The 16939-nt window shown below is 41.0% G+C and overlaps 1 protein-coding gene across 2 annotated transcripts in view; it reads right to left on the minus strand.

The window, feature by feature from the left end:
• Positions 1–16549, minus strand: part of SMAP1 (small ArfGAP 1) — a 226501-nt gene extending 209952 nt beyond the window's left edge. Inside the window, exon 1 of one of the 2 annotated variants that reach the window (XM_050950828.1) lies at positions 16093–16549. In XM_050950828.1, coding sequence (XP_050806785.1) covers positions 16093–16210 — 118 coding nt within the window. In that variant the 5' untranslated portion in view covers positions 16211–16549. The remainder of the gene's footprint in view (positions 1–16092) is intronic. The other variant, XM_050950830.1, reaches the window with a different exon arrangement.
• Positions 16550–16939: the final 390 nt, after the last annotated feature.

Below are 16939 nucleotides of genomic sequence, written 5' to 3' on the forward strand. Positions count from 1 at the left end.
AATTCGTGTCTGAATTATTATAAAGCTTCAGTGTTAATATCTACACATTAAACTGTCTTCACCCCAGTAATATCCTACAACTGTGATAATATAAATTGAAAAAACTAGAGAAAAAATGCTTTAAAATAATCATTATCAAAATTATAAAAAATTCCTAAAATTCTGCCAAGTTACGTTATAATTAAAAAGCTATTCTGGACTATTACTGAAGGTTTGGCCCATTGAGTTCAAGAATTACTATCATTCTACAATTCCTCCTTTCACTCCTACACTTAACCTGGCTATCACCTCCCTACCCTTTGAAGCAGTAAACCAAAAAATCCTTTTATTTTCTCTTGCTTCCTCTTCTCGGATTCTGATTAATACCATACAAAAGCAAAGCATGAGATAGGCCTCGTATTAGCAACTTTCATTTGTTGACTTGATAGTTGGCGCCACCTGGTGGTCCGGTAAATTTGTTGCATGCAAATTACAAGTGTACTTTAGAGCAGTGATTCTCAACCAGGGGTATATGTACCCCTGGAGGTACGCAGAGGTATTCCAGCAGGTACATCAACTCATCTAGATATTCCCCTCGTTTTATAACAGGCTATATAAAAAGCACTAACAAAGTCAGTACAATACTAAAATTTCATACAACTTGTTTTATGATTCTCTAGATACTATACACTGAAACGTAAGTACAATATTTATACTCCAATTTTATAATTATAAGGTAAAAATGAGACAGTAAGCAATTTTTCAGTAATAGTGTGCTGACAAAATCAAACATAAAAATACATGTAAGCAACTAGTTTTTAAGTGAGGTGAAACCTGGGGCTATGCAAGACAAATCAGCCTCCTGAAAGGGGTACAGTAGTCTGGAAAGGTTGAGAACCACTGCTTTAGAATAATCTTTTCCAGCACTTGTACAATGGTTGCTAACTGGCTCCTGAAAAGTGATAATAGGATTTTAAGAATATTTTCTGCCCGAAGCATTGACCGGGGGGGGGGGGGGGGGGGGGGGGGGGGGGGGGGGGGGAAGAGTCTTTCCTTTTGCACACCCAGGTACGTGTACACACTATCCCACTCACAATTTATGCTTTATTCAAGAATCTTCTGTTTCTTACGATTATTCTTTAAAACAATTTTTATGAACAATCTTTCTAAATATCTTCAGAAAAAATATAGGAAGCTACAGAAAATAATTTTATAGGCTGTGTATTTGGTTAAGCGTTAAGGGGACAAAAAGACATGAGTTTGCCAAACAGCACCCAATCCTACAAACATCCATCAAATACCCTTTCTTCTGAGGACACAGAAGAATGCAGTCAAGTACATTTGCTTGTTTAACACCGCAAGATTTTGTATTGGTATAAACCGTTTTTGGTTAATCAAATAGTTGTACCAGTATAACCTTTACCAGTACAACTGGATGCAGTTACACTAGCTATTCTCCAGCGTTCATTCCCTATATAGGAATAGGCTACATGGTATAAGCACTTCTATACCAGCATAGCTGCATGGGGTTGTATAACACCTGTGTTCAGAAGAAGCTTAAGAAAAAAGTACCTCTTTCAAGCTAAAAAACACAGATCAGCAGCCATGAACTCCTAATGCCTTTGTAAAAGCAGAAACACTTACTTTCCATATTTAACAGATGACATGCTGACTCACAGTATTTATCTGTGAATGTAAGCTTTGAAGAATGCCTCTTTCTGGAAACCCATTTTGCCTCCTCCTAAGAGGATAGTTCTTAATGATTAACTAGAACAGTGGTTCTCAACCAGGGTACATAGAAGTCTTTCAGGGGGTAGGTACATCAACTCACCTAGCTATTTGCCTAGTTTTACAACCGGCTACATAAAAAGCACAAGCAAAGTCAGTACAAACTAAAATTTCATATAGCAACTTGTTTATACTGCTCTATATACTCTACACTGAAATACAAGTACGATATTTATATTCCAGCTGATTTGTTTTATTACATGGTAAAAAATGAGAACGTAAACAATTTTTCAGTAATAGTGGGCTGACACTTCTGTATTTTTATGTCTGATTTTGTAAGCAAGTAGTTTAAGCAAGGTGAAACTTGGAGTATGCAAGATAAATCAGATTTCTGAAAGGGGAACAGTAGCCTGGAAAGGTTGAGACCCACTGAACTAGAAGTAGTAAGCAACCCCAGGAAGAAAGAGGAGTGCCAAAAGATGACTAGTATGGAAGCCCCTAAACAAATACTTTGAACATGTGTACTAAATAGTAAAGTTCAGTTTGATGTTGTGGAACGGTCTCTCAAAGGCACTAAGAAACACCATACACCTTATCCACCTTCTGCTTCAACTGCAAGGCACACTTCTTAGACTTTGCTTTTGCTAATATCAACACTTAGCACTGACCAATTACACTAATTTATACAAAAATAGATACTAAAAATAGTCAATTTCATCTTGGAGCAAGGAAGAGAAAAATCACATGCAATAGAGGTGGACTTCAATAGGACTTCATAAATACCACCAACCAAAACCAATGATTTTCCAGCTCAGCCTGTGACTGAGCATCACTTTGGACCATCTGTATCTCTGTCCTCTGGAACTACTGAGAAGAGCTATAGCTTATGCTGAGAATTTGTGCTCATTTGAATACTCCAAGTTTTTGGTTTTGCTTCTAGGATAACTGTCAATACTACCTGAGCTTAAGAGAAAAACAAAGTTTCTGGTGTGATAGTTTATAAATCCTCACTGCAGGCACAGGCAGTCCAGACATACTCAACACAGCCTTTGAATACGATTAACAAATATTTTAAGTGTTTTCATTAAATTCCTCTTCACCTGTTGGAGTATTCCCTCTGGAGAAGGGGCCAGGCCCTGGTTACAGGAAGGTGGTTAATGGTCAGTTGCTTGAGCAGTAAAGTTGGAGCTATACTTAAAAGCTTTAACTATGCTAGCTTCTTCCAAAGAGGTCTTCAAAATTAATACATCCAATTCTGCTCTACCAATGGTGTCAGTTTTACTGTAGACAAACTAATCACTAACATCCCAAGCATCATATAATCTAGATCTGAGCAAGTGAAGATCCCACCATGGGAAGACCACAGGTCACTTGTTTACACTAGCACTTCCACAGTTGCTATCAGCAGTGGAATGGACTGGTGGTAACTGATGGAAATTTTAGGAGAACACCTACAGCCAACACCTCAGACTCACTGGTTCCTTCTGGATATAGATCTTTCTGATTATCTAGTCTGACCTATCACAGGCAACAGGGCTTTCCTGAATTAGTTCCTGTATAAATTAGAGCATCTCTCTTAGAAAAACATCCAATCTTGACTTAAATTGCCAGTGATGGAGAATCCACCACAACCCTTGGGGAAATTGCCTCAATGGTTAATTATCTTAACAGTTAAAAATTCCAGACTGCATTTTTCTAACTTCAGCTACCAGCTATTGGAGTGTGTTTGCTGTACTCAGGAGCCCACTGTCAAATATTTGTTCCCCAAGTACTTATAGATTGATCAAGTCACCCCACGATCTTCATTTTGTTAATCTAAATAGATTGAGTTCCCTGAGTATCACTATAAAGCACATTCTCTAAACCATTAATCATTCTCATGGATGTGTAAATGGGAGCCTATATAAGAAAAAAGCTCAAAATATCAGGACTGCCCCAAATATCAGGACTGTCCCTATAAAATTGGGACATCTGGTCACCCTAATTTAAGCTAGGATTTTGGTCTGGAGCTTGAAACACAACAGTGCCATCTCAAAAAATGCTAGTTAACCAAGAGTCAGCATAAGCTAAACTAAAAACAATTTAAAACAAGCCATTAGATACATCTCCCTTACTGATTCAGACTGCATGAATTCAGAAATAATACAACAGACTACAGTTTTTTCCATCATTTAATGTTATTTGTATAGTGGCAAAAGTGGTCCATGAGCTTCAAGGGACACAAAAAAACAAGATTCCCTACCCCCAAAGACATCTGCTCGTATACAGATGCAGCTATATCAGCTTTGCCACTGCTGCAATAAACACACACAAATAAGGGTCCTCTCTGGCACAGAGTTTAGCTTCACCTGAAAACTGGGTATGAGCTGTAAGGGAGACAGGAAAGAATGAACCACTTGCAGGGATATTCTGCCCTTCCACCCTCATGACACTTTTCTCCAAAGACTGGAGTAAAAGCAACTCCAATACCTAGCGAGTGCCATTGGATCAGAATCAAATCATCAGTTTTGAAAGAGAAAGATGCTATTTCACATTCTAGAGGAGTTTAGTTATATGAATTTAAGAAGCCAAGGAAAGAAAAAGCAATTATGTCCACCATAAACAAAGATTAGAGCTGTGCTGCCGCTCTGAGGTAGTGAACATCTAAAGCTAAATTGAGCAAGCAGAGTCGCAGTTGCAGTTAAAGCTGCCAATCAAAGAACTTGCCTAAGAAACCTAACTATAACAATGTTCAACCACCAGTAATATTTTCCTGTTTTACTCTGTATATTGGATTAGAGAGACGACTGCTTGTGGCTCCACAGTTGAGGCTAAATTACAAAATGAATTTAAAGGAGCACATGTCTGGTTTGTCTCTAAAACTAGATGGGGTCTTCCACTGAAGTTCCCCTCGATTTTTTTATGCTGCTGAATTTTTTGCAAGAAATTTCTTCTTGGTAGTCCAGCCACTCATCATTAACCAATATCTTAAAAACAAACCAATTGTACAATTCGGCATCCTGAGCAGATCTAATGCAAAACATAGGGGTAGGCTGGCCCTACTGACTCAGACCAATGGACCATATAGCACAGAGATCCTGTCTTCCAACAGCGGACAGTTCCAGTCATTTCAGAGGGATTTAAGAAAACAGGGCAATTAGCAAGTAATCCATCCCCTGTAGCCCAATCCCAGTTTTTGGAGATCAGAGGTTTAGGGATGCCTGGAGTATGGGGTCACATCCCTAACCATCTTGACCAATAGCCATTGATAGACCTATCCTCCATGAACTTATCTAATTCTTTTTAAACCCAGTTATATTTTTGGCCTTCACAACATCTCCTGGCAATGAGTTCCAGAGGTTCCCTGTGTGTTCTGTAAAGTTATACTTCCTTTTGTTTTAAGTCTGCTGCCTATTAATTCCATTGGGTGACCTCTGGTTCTTGTGTTATAAGACAAAAGGGGTACACAACACTTCTGTATTCACTTTCGCCACCTTTAACATATCCTCCTCCCTTGGTCATCTGTTTTCCAAGATGAACAGACCTACCCTTTTTAATCTCTCCTCCCTATGGAAGCTATCCCCCTAATCATTTTTGTTGCCCTTCTCTGTACTTATTCCAATTCTAATATCTTTCTTGAGATGAACACTGCATGTGGTTTTGGTTGCCTCAAGGTATGGGTGTACCATGAATTTATATAGTGATATCGTGATATTTTCTGTCCTGTTATCTATCCCTTTCCTAGTGGTTCCTAACATTGTTAGTGTGTTTGACTGCCACAGCTCACGGGGCACATGTATTCACAAAACTATCTATGACTCCAAAATCTTATGCGAGTAGTATCAGCTAATTTAGAGCTCATCATCTGTAGGTATAGTTGGGATTATGTTTGCCAATGTGCTTTGCACCTACCAGCACTAAAGTTCATCGGCCATTTGATGCCCAGTCACCAGGTGTAGTGAGATTCCTTTGTAACTCTTCAGTTTGCTTTGGACTTAAGTATCTGAGTAATTTAGTATCATCCACAAACTCTGCCACCTCACTGTCTACCCTGTTTTTACAGATTTATGAATATGATGAACGTTACACATCCCAGTATGGATCCTTGGAGTACCCTACTATTTACATTCTGAAAACTGACCTTATGCCAACCCTTTATTTCCTATTGTTTAACCATTTACTGATCCATGAAAAGGACCTTCTCTCTTATTCCATGACTGCTTAAGTTCTTATGGAGGTCTGCCCTGCTACCATTCTGTAAACAGAGAACTTCATTTACTAGGGCTGTCAAGTAAACCGCATTCCTGCAGACTAAATTCATACTTGAGAAAAAAAAAGTATTGATATGCAGATTTTCACCAAGAGTTGTCAATGTATAAACCTTATGGGCAGGACACACAAGTATCATGGTCCAAGCACACAATCTGTCAGAAGCTACATTTTTCTGTTAGATTTCACCCTACTATGAAAAGGTCTTCTGTGCACCTGAACATGAAAGAAAGGTTATGTAAGCAGCTGCTGACTGATCAAATCTTCAGTCAGCAGCTGCACTTCCTAACGTCCACCCCATCTAGTGTACAAAAATCTAGTTGTGAATCAAGCAGGACTGCAACACACAATGTACATGACACACCAACAACAGCAAAGAAGTGAAAAGCTAGGTGGCTCAAGAGTATACACTTTTTTCCCTCCATCCTCAGGCACATCTTATTGCTACCACGGCCAATGCCCAAACAACCCTAACTTTGTCCTCCTGCAGAGAATTCCACCTTCCATCACATTCTTTACCAAAATATCTTCTTTCAACCCACACACTACACCAAATATCCAAAAAACTTCAAATGTTGTGGGGTAGAGTTTCATACAGGGTCATGGGAAAAAAGGTGAGCTGAGATGAGCACAGCCAAACCCCCCCCCCCCCCCCCGCACTACGATGCTGGGAGAGTGGCTGCCACTCCTCCCCATAGTGACTAAAAAGCAAGAAGTGTTTTTTTGCTGCCAATCCACCCAAACTCCATAACACCGTTTAAGTCCCTTAAACAGAGCAGAGGGAGTTTGGAGCCCTCCAGTCTCTACCCAGGCAGTCCAATTGGCCAAAACCTCCGAAACTGCCACATCTTACATGACATTTGGCAGCCTGGTCACGCATTACCACATCTTCAGGAAAGCATTATACATATATTACACAAGCACAAATCACAGTTCTACAGTTAAAGCTGAATTGAGTTTTGCATTTAAAGCAGGAATTAAACCATTTTGTAGAATACAAACATTTTGTTACATATAAAGTTGAGATCTTTCTAAAGCTATACTACTTAGCAAATTATTAGAAAATTCACTCTGTATTCGGAGTAAGTCTGTTAGTTTGAATTAAAAAGAATTTTAAATGGCTCCTGTAAGAAATCTAGCATCCTACATCACCATTTTTTGACCCAAGTTATCTTAATGTAGATACTTCAAACTCTTTATATAGTTTTCATTCATTGAAATTTCAGGCACTGGCCTCATTTGAAGATTTTTTTTTGAAAAAGGATTATTTTCATACGGTTATTCTTCATTGCTGTGGTAACTGAATGTTTCTTCAGCTGAAGCTGAACGTTCTTCTACACAAAATTCTAAGACTGCTCTCTTTCAAAGCAGCTGCCATCTCCTATTCTCAATGACAGCAAAGCTACAGACTGCTTTTAGCAAAGCTGCCCTATTTTGAAACCAGCCGTTCTTCCTATTGTTCCAAAAGAGAATGATGGTGACACCATGACAAAAAACTTGATGACTTTAGACTAATCTGGAACAATTCTGAACTAATATTAAAGTATTTTATGATATCCAAGGATAGCATGGTACGTACCAGAGGCGGTTTTACCAGGTAAAATCATTAATCACTCCAAGAAAAACTAATTAGTCCAAGTTTAAGGCATTCTCTATTTTAAAAACTGTTTAACGCTTACCACATTATATTTAGTTTTAGTTATATATTCAAATTGTAGGTACATAGGGCAGTAGATTCAGAAATTAACATAGGGCTGTACAAATAAAAACTAAAACTGCAGTGGGTGTAATACTAATATATGCAATTATAATAGTGACCCTCAATGTTTGTATGCATTTTGATTCAGTATTTTCTCAAGGAAGTTGGACATCCTAAGGCTCTACTTGAATCATGGGATGTTTGTCAAATAATTGCAGCTGAGTTGTGAACAAGATATAGAAAAACACAGAAAAGTAATAATGGACCTTTATTAATTGTAGTAATTTGGAAAGCCAGAGAAGACCTATTTAAGAAAAATTTGCTGGAACAAAATAAACACCAAATGCTATTTTTTTTGGGGTGGGGAGGGGAGAGGAGAAAAAGAAGATAACCAAGACATTTGGCTGCAACTATATTACAGTCATTAATGCGCTGGGCTAACAGCGGGAGCCCTACCATGCACGGAGCTGACAGCGGGACCCCATCCGCTAGGGCTCCTGCTGTCAGCCCCACGCAGCCGACAAAATGTGAAAGCCTAATATTGTGGGGGCTGTACTTTCCACAATATCATGAATTAGGTTTGGCCTTAATCATGACTCATTTCAATATTATATCAACAAAAGTCAAAAAACATCATTGATTTAAAATGACAATGCAGAGTTGTAGGATTGATACATTAAGCAATCAGAAGCATACAGCATTGCAGATTACCTAAGCAGGTGCAACTGACCACACACTCTTCTGTAGCAGAAAACCAACTTTCATGCAGTGGACAGACAAAGCTTATTCCTGTACTGAGTGAATGTATCCAAAGTTTGAAAAGATTCAGTCTATGCTTGCTGAACTTGCCAGCCATTGGTGCAACTGCACCAACAGTTCTATGAAGCCAGATGGAATGTCAACACTCTTCGGATTTTTCTACCATGTTACATGGGAAACTTTCCTTCAAGATGAAATATTGTGTTTAGAGCATCTTCTACTTTAAATGCAAGTAAATACAGAAAAAAAAAAATGAGATTTTTGCTGAGCTACCACTGCTTACAATTTCTTCTTGTTCAGCTGACCATTTTTTTCCTGAGTATTTTGGATGAAGGAGGTTGGTCAACATGTGTACAGAAGTAACTGCCTCATTAAATCTCTTTTGTACTTTTGCAATTTCTGCATTTAAGACCCTTTGCTGTCTTCATTAACTTTCTTAAAAAAAATAAGTCAGCTATGAACTGGGTCAAGTGGTCTTCTTTCTCTGTTCATTTAGAAATATTTTAACTTAAGTCCCTCTACTCACTGAGTTCAGTTGCACTCCCCACACAGCCAGATCAACAGAGTACCATACAGGCCAATTAGGCAGTTTGCCTAAAACTGCAACTGAAACGTCTGAATCTGAGAATTCCCCTTCCTTAGAAAACATGTAATTTTATTTGCTAAACAAAGAAAGGGAATTCCCAGATTCAGAAGTTCCAGTTTCTTTTTCAGGTAGCCAAAATATTAACATACAGCTTTAAGTTCAGGCTTTTACATTTTTATTTCCTTTAATTAAAATTAAACAGACCATATCACTGCAAAATTAGCATAAAAATGTTAAATATTTTCCAGTAGTTTTCATTAATATATTCTAGGAATGGTTTTGATTTTCCCAGTTTAAGACAATATTTACCAGCACCCTATCCTAAACCAGTTTTTCCAAGGAACTGCCAACCCACAAGACAGAATTATGGTTGTCTGGGAGCTGTCAATGTGCATTTCCACACCTTAACTTATTTGTATTTCTTTAAAGTGTAACCTTCCCACTGAATTTCCTGACTTGTCATGTTTGTTTTTGAGATAGCTACCACATCTCTAATGTTTTTACTTTTGTGTTAAGGACATGTATTCAATTTTAACTCGTTTAACATAATTTTGAATCCAGAACTATGAGTGAACACACACATGCACACTGTGCAGCTTAGGGGAAGTTGCACTGAACTGCAAGCCAGGAAAGCACAAGCCTTCAAGTCCCAGCTCTTACGACTGCTGTTAATGTTCCTCTGCACTTCAGGACTCTTATTAACAAAAGCTTAATACCCTTACATTTGGGTAACTATTTATCATTCCCCTAATGTACAGATAATTTGCAAAAGGTCACTTCAGGATGAGCTCAGAATAACCCCCCCGTATCTAGACTTACCCAAATCTCATCCATTTGAATACACACACTGCCTTTCAGAAGGAAGGAATATACCAAATTATATGCTTGGTAGTGCACCACCTATCCATTTGACCAAACTCTGCTCCCAGAACCAGGAATAAAATCCAGAAATCAAAATACCCAACTTTCTAGTGCAGTCTCACAATTGGTTGTGTAATTCACTGGCCAACTGTGCGCTATGTCCCCCTGTACAGGCTGGTCCCCATACAGAATAAAAGCTTGCTTTTACCACCAGTTACTTCTACCGCTGAAATGGAAGAAGTTTTGTAGATGTCAATGTCCTGATTCTTCCACCCGATCTCAGGAGTCAGCAGAGATACAACATCTTGAGTTGTTGGGAGGATCCTCCAATAAATGTATTTGATTAAATCTTATATTGCAAAATATTGTATTCAGAAGTGAATTTAGATGTTGTACTGTTTCTTTTAATTTTGTATTTTTAGTATTTTCATTTTGACTAGTGGGAGCTGTCCTTTCAGAAATAGGCGAGGCACTGAAAGCGTGTTTGAAGGAAAAGATCATTGTTTGGGAGATTTTGCCCACAACAGCATTGTGTAGAAGATCATTGCTGTAGAATCTCAAAAAAGGTAAGAACTTGATTACTGTTTATACTCATTCAATAGCCCATTCATTTATAAGCCGCCCCCCCAAGATGGTTAGGTAAAAAGAGCAAAAGACTGTATGACCCTTTCATAAGCTGACCCTATATTTTAGGGGTTGGCAAACTTTGGCTCCTGGCCCATCAGGTAAGCCACTAGCAGGCCTGGATGTTTTGTTTACCTGGAGCATTCACAGGCACGGAAACCCTCAGTTCCCAGTGTTCGCAGTTTGCCGTTCCCAGCCAACGGAGCTGCTATTATGAACACTCTAAATAGCAGTAAAGAATGATAAGAATCATTTCAAAACTCAGGTACATTTCATGTCTACTGATTCATAGGAAAGCATGAAAAGCTTTTCAGACCTAAGTCTCATGGCCCTCCTAAAAGTAGTTTTTGATCAGTTTAGAAGACATGGTCATTGTAAAACCATCACAATGGCATGTCCCATGTGCTAGGGCTTTAAAAAAAAAGAACCACCACAAAAAAGGTAAGAGATATCCTACAGAACACTGTATAATTCCTACTATTCAGCCACAGAAGATTAAATCTAAATAATCACATCAGGCACATGGAAAGAAGACTAGGTCATGGTTAATGCAAGGGATCATAGAGCATTCTGGTGCCATACATTAGCAAAGATTTGGAAGCCAACTTAGAGTGTGAAGAGTTTTAGATTCATCCTACACTGCAAGAGATTTCTGCTTAAGTAAAATAGCCTCTGATCACAGAAGTGATCTCACGCTGTCTTTAGATATGCTTAGACTTGTGGATAGGAGAAACCAGTAGTGGGGAACTTGTCACTGCTAAAAGAATGGAAAATAAGTATCAAGTTGAATTTACATCTGGATATACATATCCCAACTACAAGAGAAACCACTATGGACTGAGTTCTTGCCAGAGAATTTATTCAGAATATAAAGAAGGGGAACATGGTACCAGACATCATGACCTACTTGAAAGTTAAGTACCTGCAGTCTAAGTACCTACATGAGAAGAAGATTTCTGATATTAGGGGACTCTAATCCAGTAAATAAAGATAACAAGCTGTAAAAATGAAGATAGATGCAAACTGGAAAAAAATACATTGCAAAATGTAACAGTTAATGTAATTAGCCACTGGAACAACTTACTAAGGGAAATGTTAGATTTTTCTCTCTCTTTATATTAAAGACTCTAAGAGACAGATGTTGTACACCAATGATAACTAGGATCTCTGCTGATAATTGTTCCATGATTAAAGACCTAAATTCTCTGATAAAATATAAAAATCTGCATTTTTCTGCAATTGAAATGAAATGCTGAACTTTAATTTCCCTAGCCACAATATAAATAGGTATCAGTTGAACACGTTTTACTGATATACAGTAGAACCCCATTTATCCGAGCCTCCATTATCCAGCTCTCCATATTAACACAAGCCACCAGCCGCCCAGGCCTGAAGCCACCGTACGCCCATCTTGAAATAAGGGATGGGAAGCTCTTTGCGAATTCTCCTGATTATCCAATCTAGCCCTGGTCCCAATTAGATCAGATAAACAGGGTTCCACTGGGACAGGGTCATTGGAGCTAGTGGAAGGATTAGAGGAAGCGAGTACATTAGAAAGTTCTGCATCTGTGACAGGGAGAAGAAAGTTGTAGGAGGGAAGGGAAGAGAGAAGGCCAAGCCAAGGGAGAAGATCATCTTGTATTTTGTCAATTTTCTCTTGGAAGAAATCTGCAAGCTTCTGTGAAGAGAGACAGAACGTCAGGTGAGCCCAAGGTGGTGATTCCGTACCAGGACTGCCAGTATGGGATTCATTTAACTTGAGATCCAGAGCTGTTTAGCTCAGAAGATGACAGAATTGAAACAGGAGAGAATAAATTTGTGATGGAGAAGGTCAGCCTAGTCATGGGATTTCTGTGAGAGACACTGTGCACTGCAAGAGCAGGAGAGAAGGAAACACATTAAGGGTGCATCAGGGCTGCAGGTTGGCAGCATGGACCTTGCAATGGAAGGCAGGCACCAAAAAGAGTCGGGGGGGAGGAAGAGAGAGCAAAGCATACACAGAATCACCAGCCCTATTAATGGAAGAGAAGAGAGCCAAAAGCAGATGGACTGAGACTGAGGCCATGTCCAGACTAGGGTATTAAAATCGATTTTAGATACGCAACTTCAGCTACGTGAATAACGTAGCTGAAGTCGAATTTCTAAAATCGAGGTACTCACCCGTCCGGACGGCGCGGCATCGATGTCCGCGGCTCTCCATGTCGATTCCGGAACTCTGTTCGGGTTGATGGAGTTCCGGAATCGATGTAAGTGCGCTCGGGGATCGATACATCGCGTCCAGACTAGACGCGATATATCGATCCCCGAGCAATCGATTTTAACCCGCCGATGCCGCGGGTTAGTCTGGACGTGGGCTAAATGCGAAGGCATGGTGGTGGTATGATAGGTAACTGAAAGAGACAAGATGATTATCGAAGAAGAGGAACTCAGCAGAGCTTAGAGAGAGCAGTGCTTGATGAAGAACAAGTCAAAGTACAAAAGTATAAGATTTCAAGTAATCAAATTCTGGAGCTCTAAGAAATCTGCATTATGGTGGTAATGAGAAATTAATTTACACAGAGTTTAGAAAGTGTAAGAGTCATTTAGGTGCTAAGCATTAAAATCCACAAGTGTGAAGGAGACAGTGACAAGCACAACATGGAGATTGGTTGTAGCCCCAAGGTGCAGTCTGGGATCTGTTTGAACCTCTGCGCCCACTAACAATTCAGCTGGGTTAATGTCTCTCACACTACTCTGATGATGAGACCTAGCCAGCCTCTCCAGGTCTGTTATAATGCAATCCAACAGCAGGTGGTGCCACACACCCAACCAAGTCACCCGAGTGCTTTACCTAAGCCACGTATGGACTAACAATAAAGGCACCAGCCAATTTCCCAGTTCCGCAGCCTTACACTGCTACAGGAGTATAAACCCAGAATTATATCATCTTTCACTGCGCAGGGGTCTGCTCATTAAATAGTCGGCTTTCCCCCTCAATGCAAGGAAGATATTGCACAAGCCTTTGTTAACAGAGTGAAGATTCCCTAACTCTTCACTCAGTGTAACACTTCACTCAATAACACTGGTTAACACAAAACAGGTTTATTAACTACAGAAAGGGAGATTTTAATTGATAGCAAACAAATCAAAGTAGATTACCTAGCAAACAAACAAAATCGCACACTAGATAGGATTTGAAACGGCAATCTCTCATTCTGACTGATACAAGCAAGTTTTAGCCTCTTTACACGTCTTCTTTCCCGCAGGGAACCTTCTTCCCTAGATTAGTCTTGGTTTCTCCAGAGTTTCCAGGTGTTGTCTTGTAGGGGAGCAAGTCCAAGTCACAAGATCACTTCCCCCTTATATAGTTTTTCCATATGGCAGGAATCCCTTTGTTCCAAGCCAAGTTCCCAGCCCAGTTTGTAGAAAAGTACAGGTATCAAAATGGCATTCAGTATCATGTGATCTGGTCACGTGCCCTTGCATGCCTTGCTGAGTCATAGCAGCTATTATCCATAGGCTGTCTGAGGAGTCCCCAAGGACAGACAAGCTCTTCTTTGGTCCATTAGCACAGTCTAGCTAGCTTCTTCACTCTTGTACCTGAAAGGCTATTTGTGGGTCTCTTTACATCATCTTTCTGTAAGATGTACATAGCAAAACTTCATAACTTCACATACAAAGACAGCACGTACAATTCAATAAGATATTAATGTTTAGTTGATCAAGACTTTTAGAATGATACCTTGCAAGGCATACTTTGTACAAAACATATAATTACCTCACCATGGTAAATATGGCGTGCAGAAGGTCACAAACATACCACAATTCTTCTGAAAAAAAAAGTAAGAAATAAAAAGCTACCCATGTGGCTCTGATCAAAGGCCTGAGGCCAGAAAAAAATGTATTGGAAATGGGGGGGTAGAGGGGAGAAGACAATAGCCAGAAAATGGTCACAGCTTGCTGAAAATTACCAACAGAACACTAGCAAGTACGTAATAGGGAACAACCATGCATTGGAAAGGAGAACTAGATGACTTAGGTCTTTTCCATCACTCGTTCTATGTTTCCATAGAAGCTATTTCCTGTTAAGACTGGGACTACTTTGCGCTACATGCTGTGCAGTTTAACGTGATCCTTGTCTACAAAAGTCTAAATAATGCAGAGTTTGGTGCATGCTAAGTATTTCTCCCTTTCTCTCCAATCCATGGCTAATCCACAAAAGGTAACTATGACAGAGCTCTTGGCTATCGAAATTAGTCTTTAGCTCAAACTGTAAAGTCTCACACTTCATCTTTGGAGGTGCCCAGTGGGCCCCTGTCCTGAACAACATAGTTATGGCTGTCACAATGGAGCAGCTGATTATGCAGCTAATACAAGAGGACTACTATCACACTTGTTCAAACAATGTAATCACCAAAAGCGTATTGTATGCATTATTATTGTATGCCTTTTATTATATTACCTACTATATAAATATTTTTACATTTTTAAAAACATGATACAAGATTAAAAATAAATTATGCAGTCTGTCACTTTTGGACAAAATAATTTCCCTGTTTTAAGTCTGACTATGGTCTAATAATCCTTACATTTCACTCATCACATCATTCAAGCCAATACCGCAAAATATGCTATTATTGAAGATGAGTCTTATGCACAATAGATCTTAAATAGTCAGTATTTAATAGCTTAATAGCCTAAATGCTGTACTTTTTTTAAAAATACATCACCTTACTCTAGTGTTGCAACATTCACCTCAAGTAATACAGTGTCTGTACCTAATGTTAAAGAGGTAGCTTCCTGATGCTGTACACTGACCAACTAGCAGGTCATTCAAGCAGGATTCACCTCTGTCCATTAAAAAGCAAGGGCAATAGTGAAACTTCAAGAAAGGTCTAGGCCAGAGACTACATAAAAACCCAAGGGACTTTTTCCTGATTTTGGAATAATCAAAATACATTCCAGGTGGAAAAATTATTTTACAACTAAATGAAAGGATGATCGATTTGCATCAACCTCCCAACTGTTTTTTACTGTAATTGTTCAAATCCCAGCCCTTTTCCTCACCGCAGCTTATTTGCAAGAAGCAATTTGGGCCCAGTGTACACAGGCCCATATCCCACAAGAACTTCAAATCAGTCATTAGCACGGGCAGATACTGGCCGGCTCTCCCGAGAACCAGGAACCCCGGGAGTGTTTGCAGCGTTCACAGGATCTCAGCACACAGCACTGGCCACCACCTAGCACCGGCCTCACCCTACACCCGGCACTTCGGCCAGCCGGGCCACTCGGCCCTCCCAGAGCAAAGCCCGCTCGCCAGCCCCGACTCCTCCTTCGGGCCCTGGGAAGGGCCGATAACGAGACCTGCCCCATACACGCTTCCCAAGTTGCCCTAGAGAGTGCCCAGTTCTACCGGCTGCCAGCCCAGCAGGGAGCTCCGCTGCCGCTGTCTTCTGCCCGGGGCCCCCGGCCCGATCTCCCTCCCCCGCAGAGAGCCACCCGGACCCCTCGCTCCACCGACCGCCTTCCCCACCCGCGCAGGGGGCCCGGGGCCACATCACCCCGGAGCCCGCGACCCCGCCCGGGCACTGCCAGCACCCGCGGCCCCTCCCCGGCCGGCCGGCCGTACCCTTGGCCTCGCAGTCGGCGCAGTACTTGTTGTCCTCCTCCCGCAGCAGCTTGGCCAGGATGGCCTGGTGCTGCTCGTTCTGCTTCTGCGCCTTCTCCCGGCACGAGCGGGTCGACATGGCGGCAGCGGCTCCCTGCGCGCTGGCACAGCTGGGACCGGCAGCGCCACGCTCCGCTCCGACCCTCGCGCAACCAGGCACCGGCAGCCGGCTGCGGACACACTTCCTCAACCGGAACTACTTGCACCTACATCCGCCTTCAAGCCCTCCTTTCCAAGTAACGCGTCCAGCACAGTATAGCAAATAGTCCCCAGCCTGGAACACTACAGCCCGGGGCCTCTTCACCACGAGGTTGCCTGTTGGGATTCCCGAGCCGCTTGAAACAGCTACGATTTCACTGAGATACAAAAGATCCTCCAGTGTGTTTAAATTAGGGGTGGAGTATAAACCATCCACGTATCCATCCGCCACCAGGTGAACGCCTAAACGAGATCCGGGCGCACCTCAGTGACGGCTGGGGCGGGGCCTGGTACGACTGACTGAGCCTGACGCCTGCCACCTGCAGTGACAACCGCAGCGGCGAGGGGCGGGGTTAGTGGAGCTGGGGAAGGGCGGGGAGCCACGTGCTCTCTCCACACGTCTAGTTAACACAAAGGGGAGGCTTGCTGTGACCTTACAAATGCACTACAGCACGTCAATAGAATTTTTTGACTGGCTTTGGGAAAGCCCCTTATCTTTTGTATGTACATCAGTTTTCCTTTCTTTAAAATGGACATAATTATACTTACCTACCTTGCAGTGCTCTCAGAGACACAGACCTTGTATTTAAAAAGCATTATATAAGCACAA

The sequence above is a fragment of the Gopherus flavomarginatus genome, chromosome 4 (genome assembly GCF_025201925.1).
Source record: "Gopherus flavomarginatus isolate rGopFla2 chromosome 4, rGopFla2.mat.asm, whole genome shotgun sequence".
Taxonomy (NCBI): Eukaryota; Metazoa; Chordata; order Testudines; family Testudinidae; genus Gopherus; species Gopherus flavomarginatus.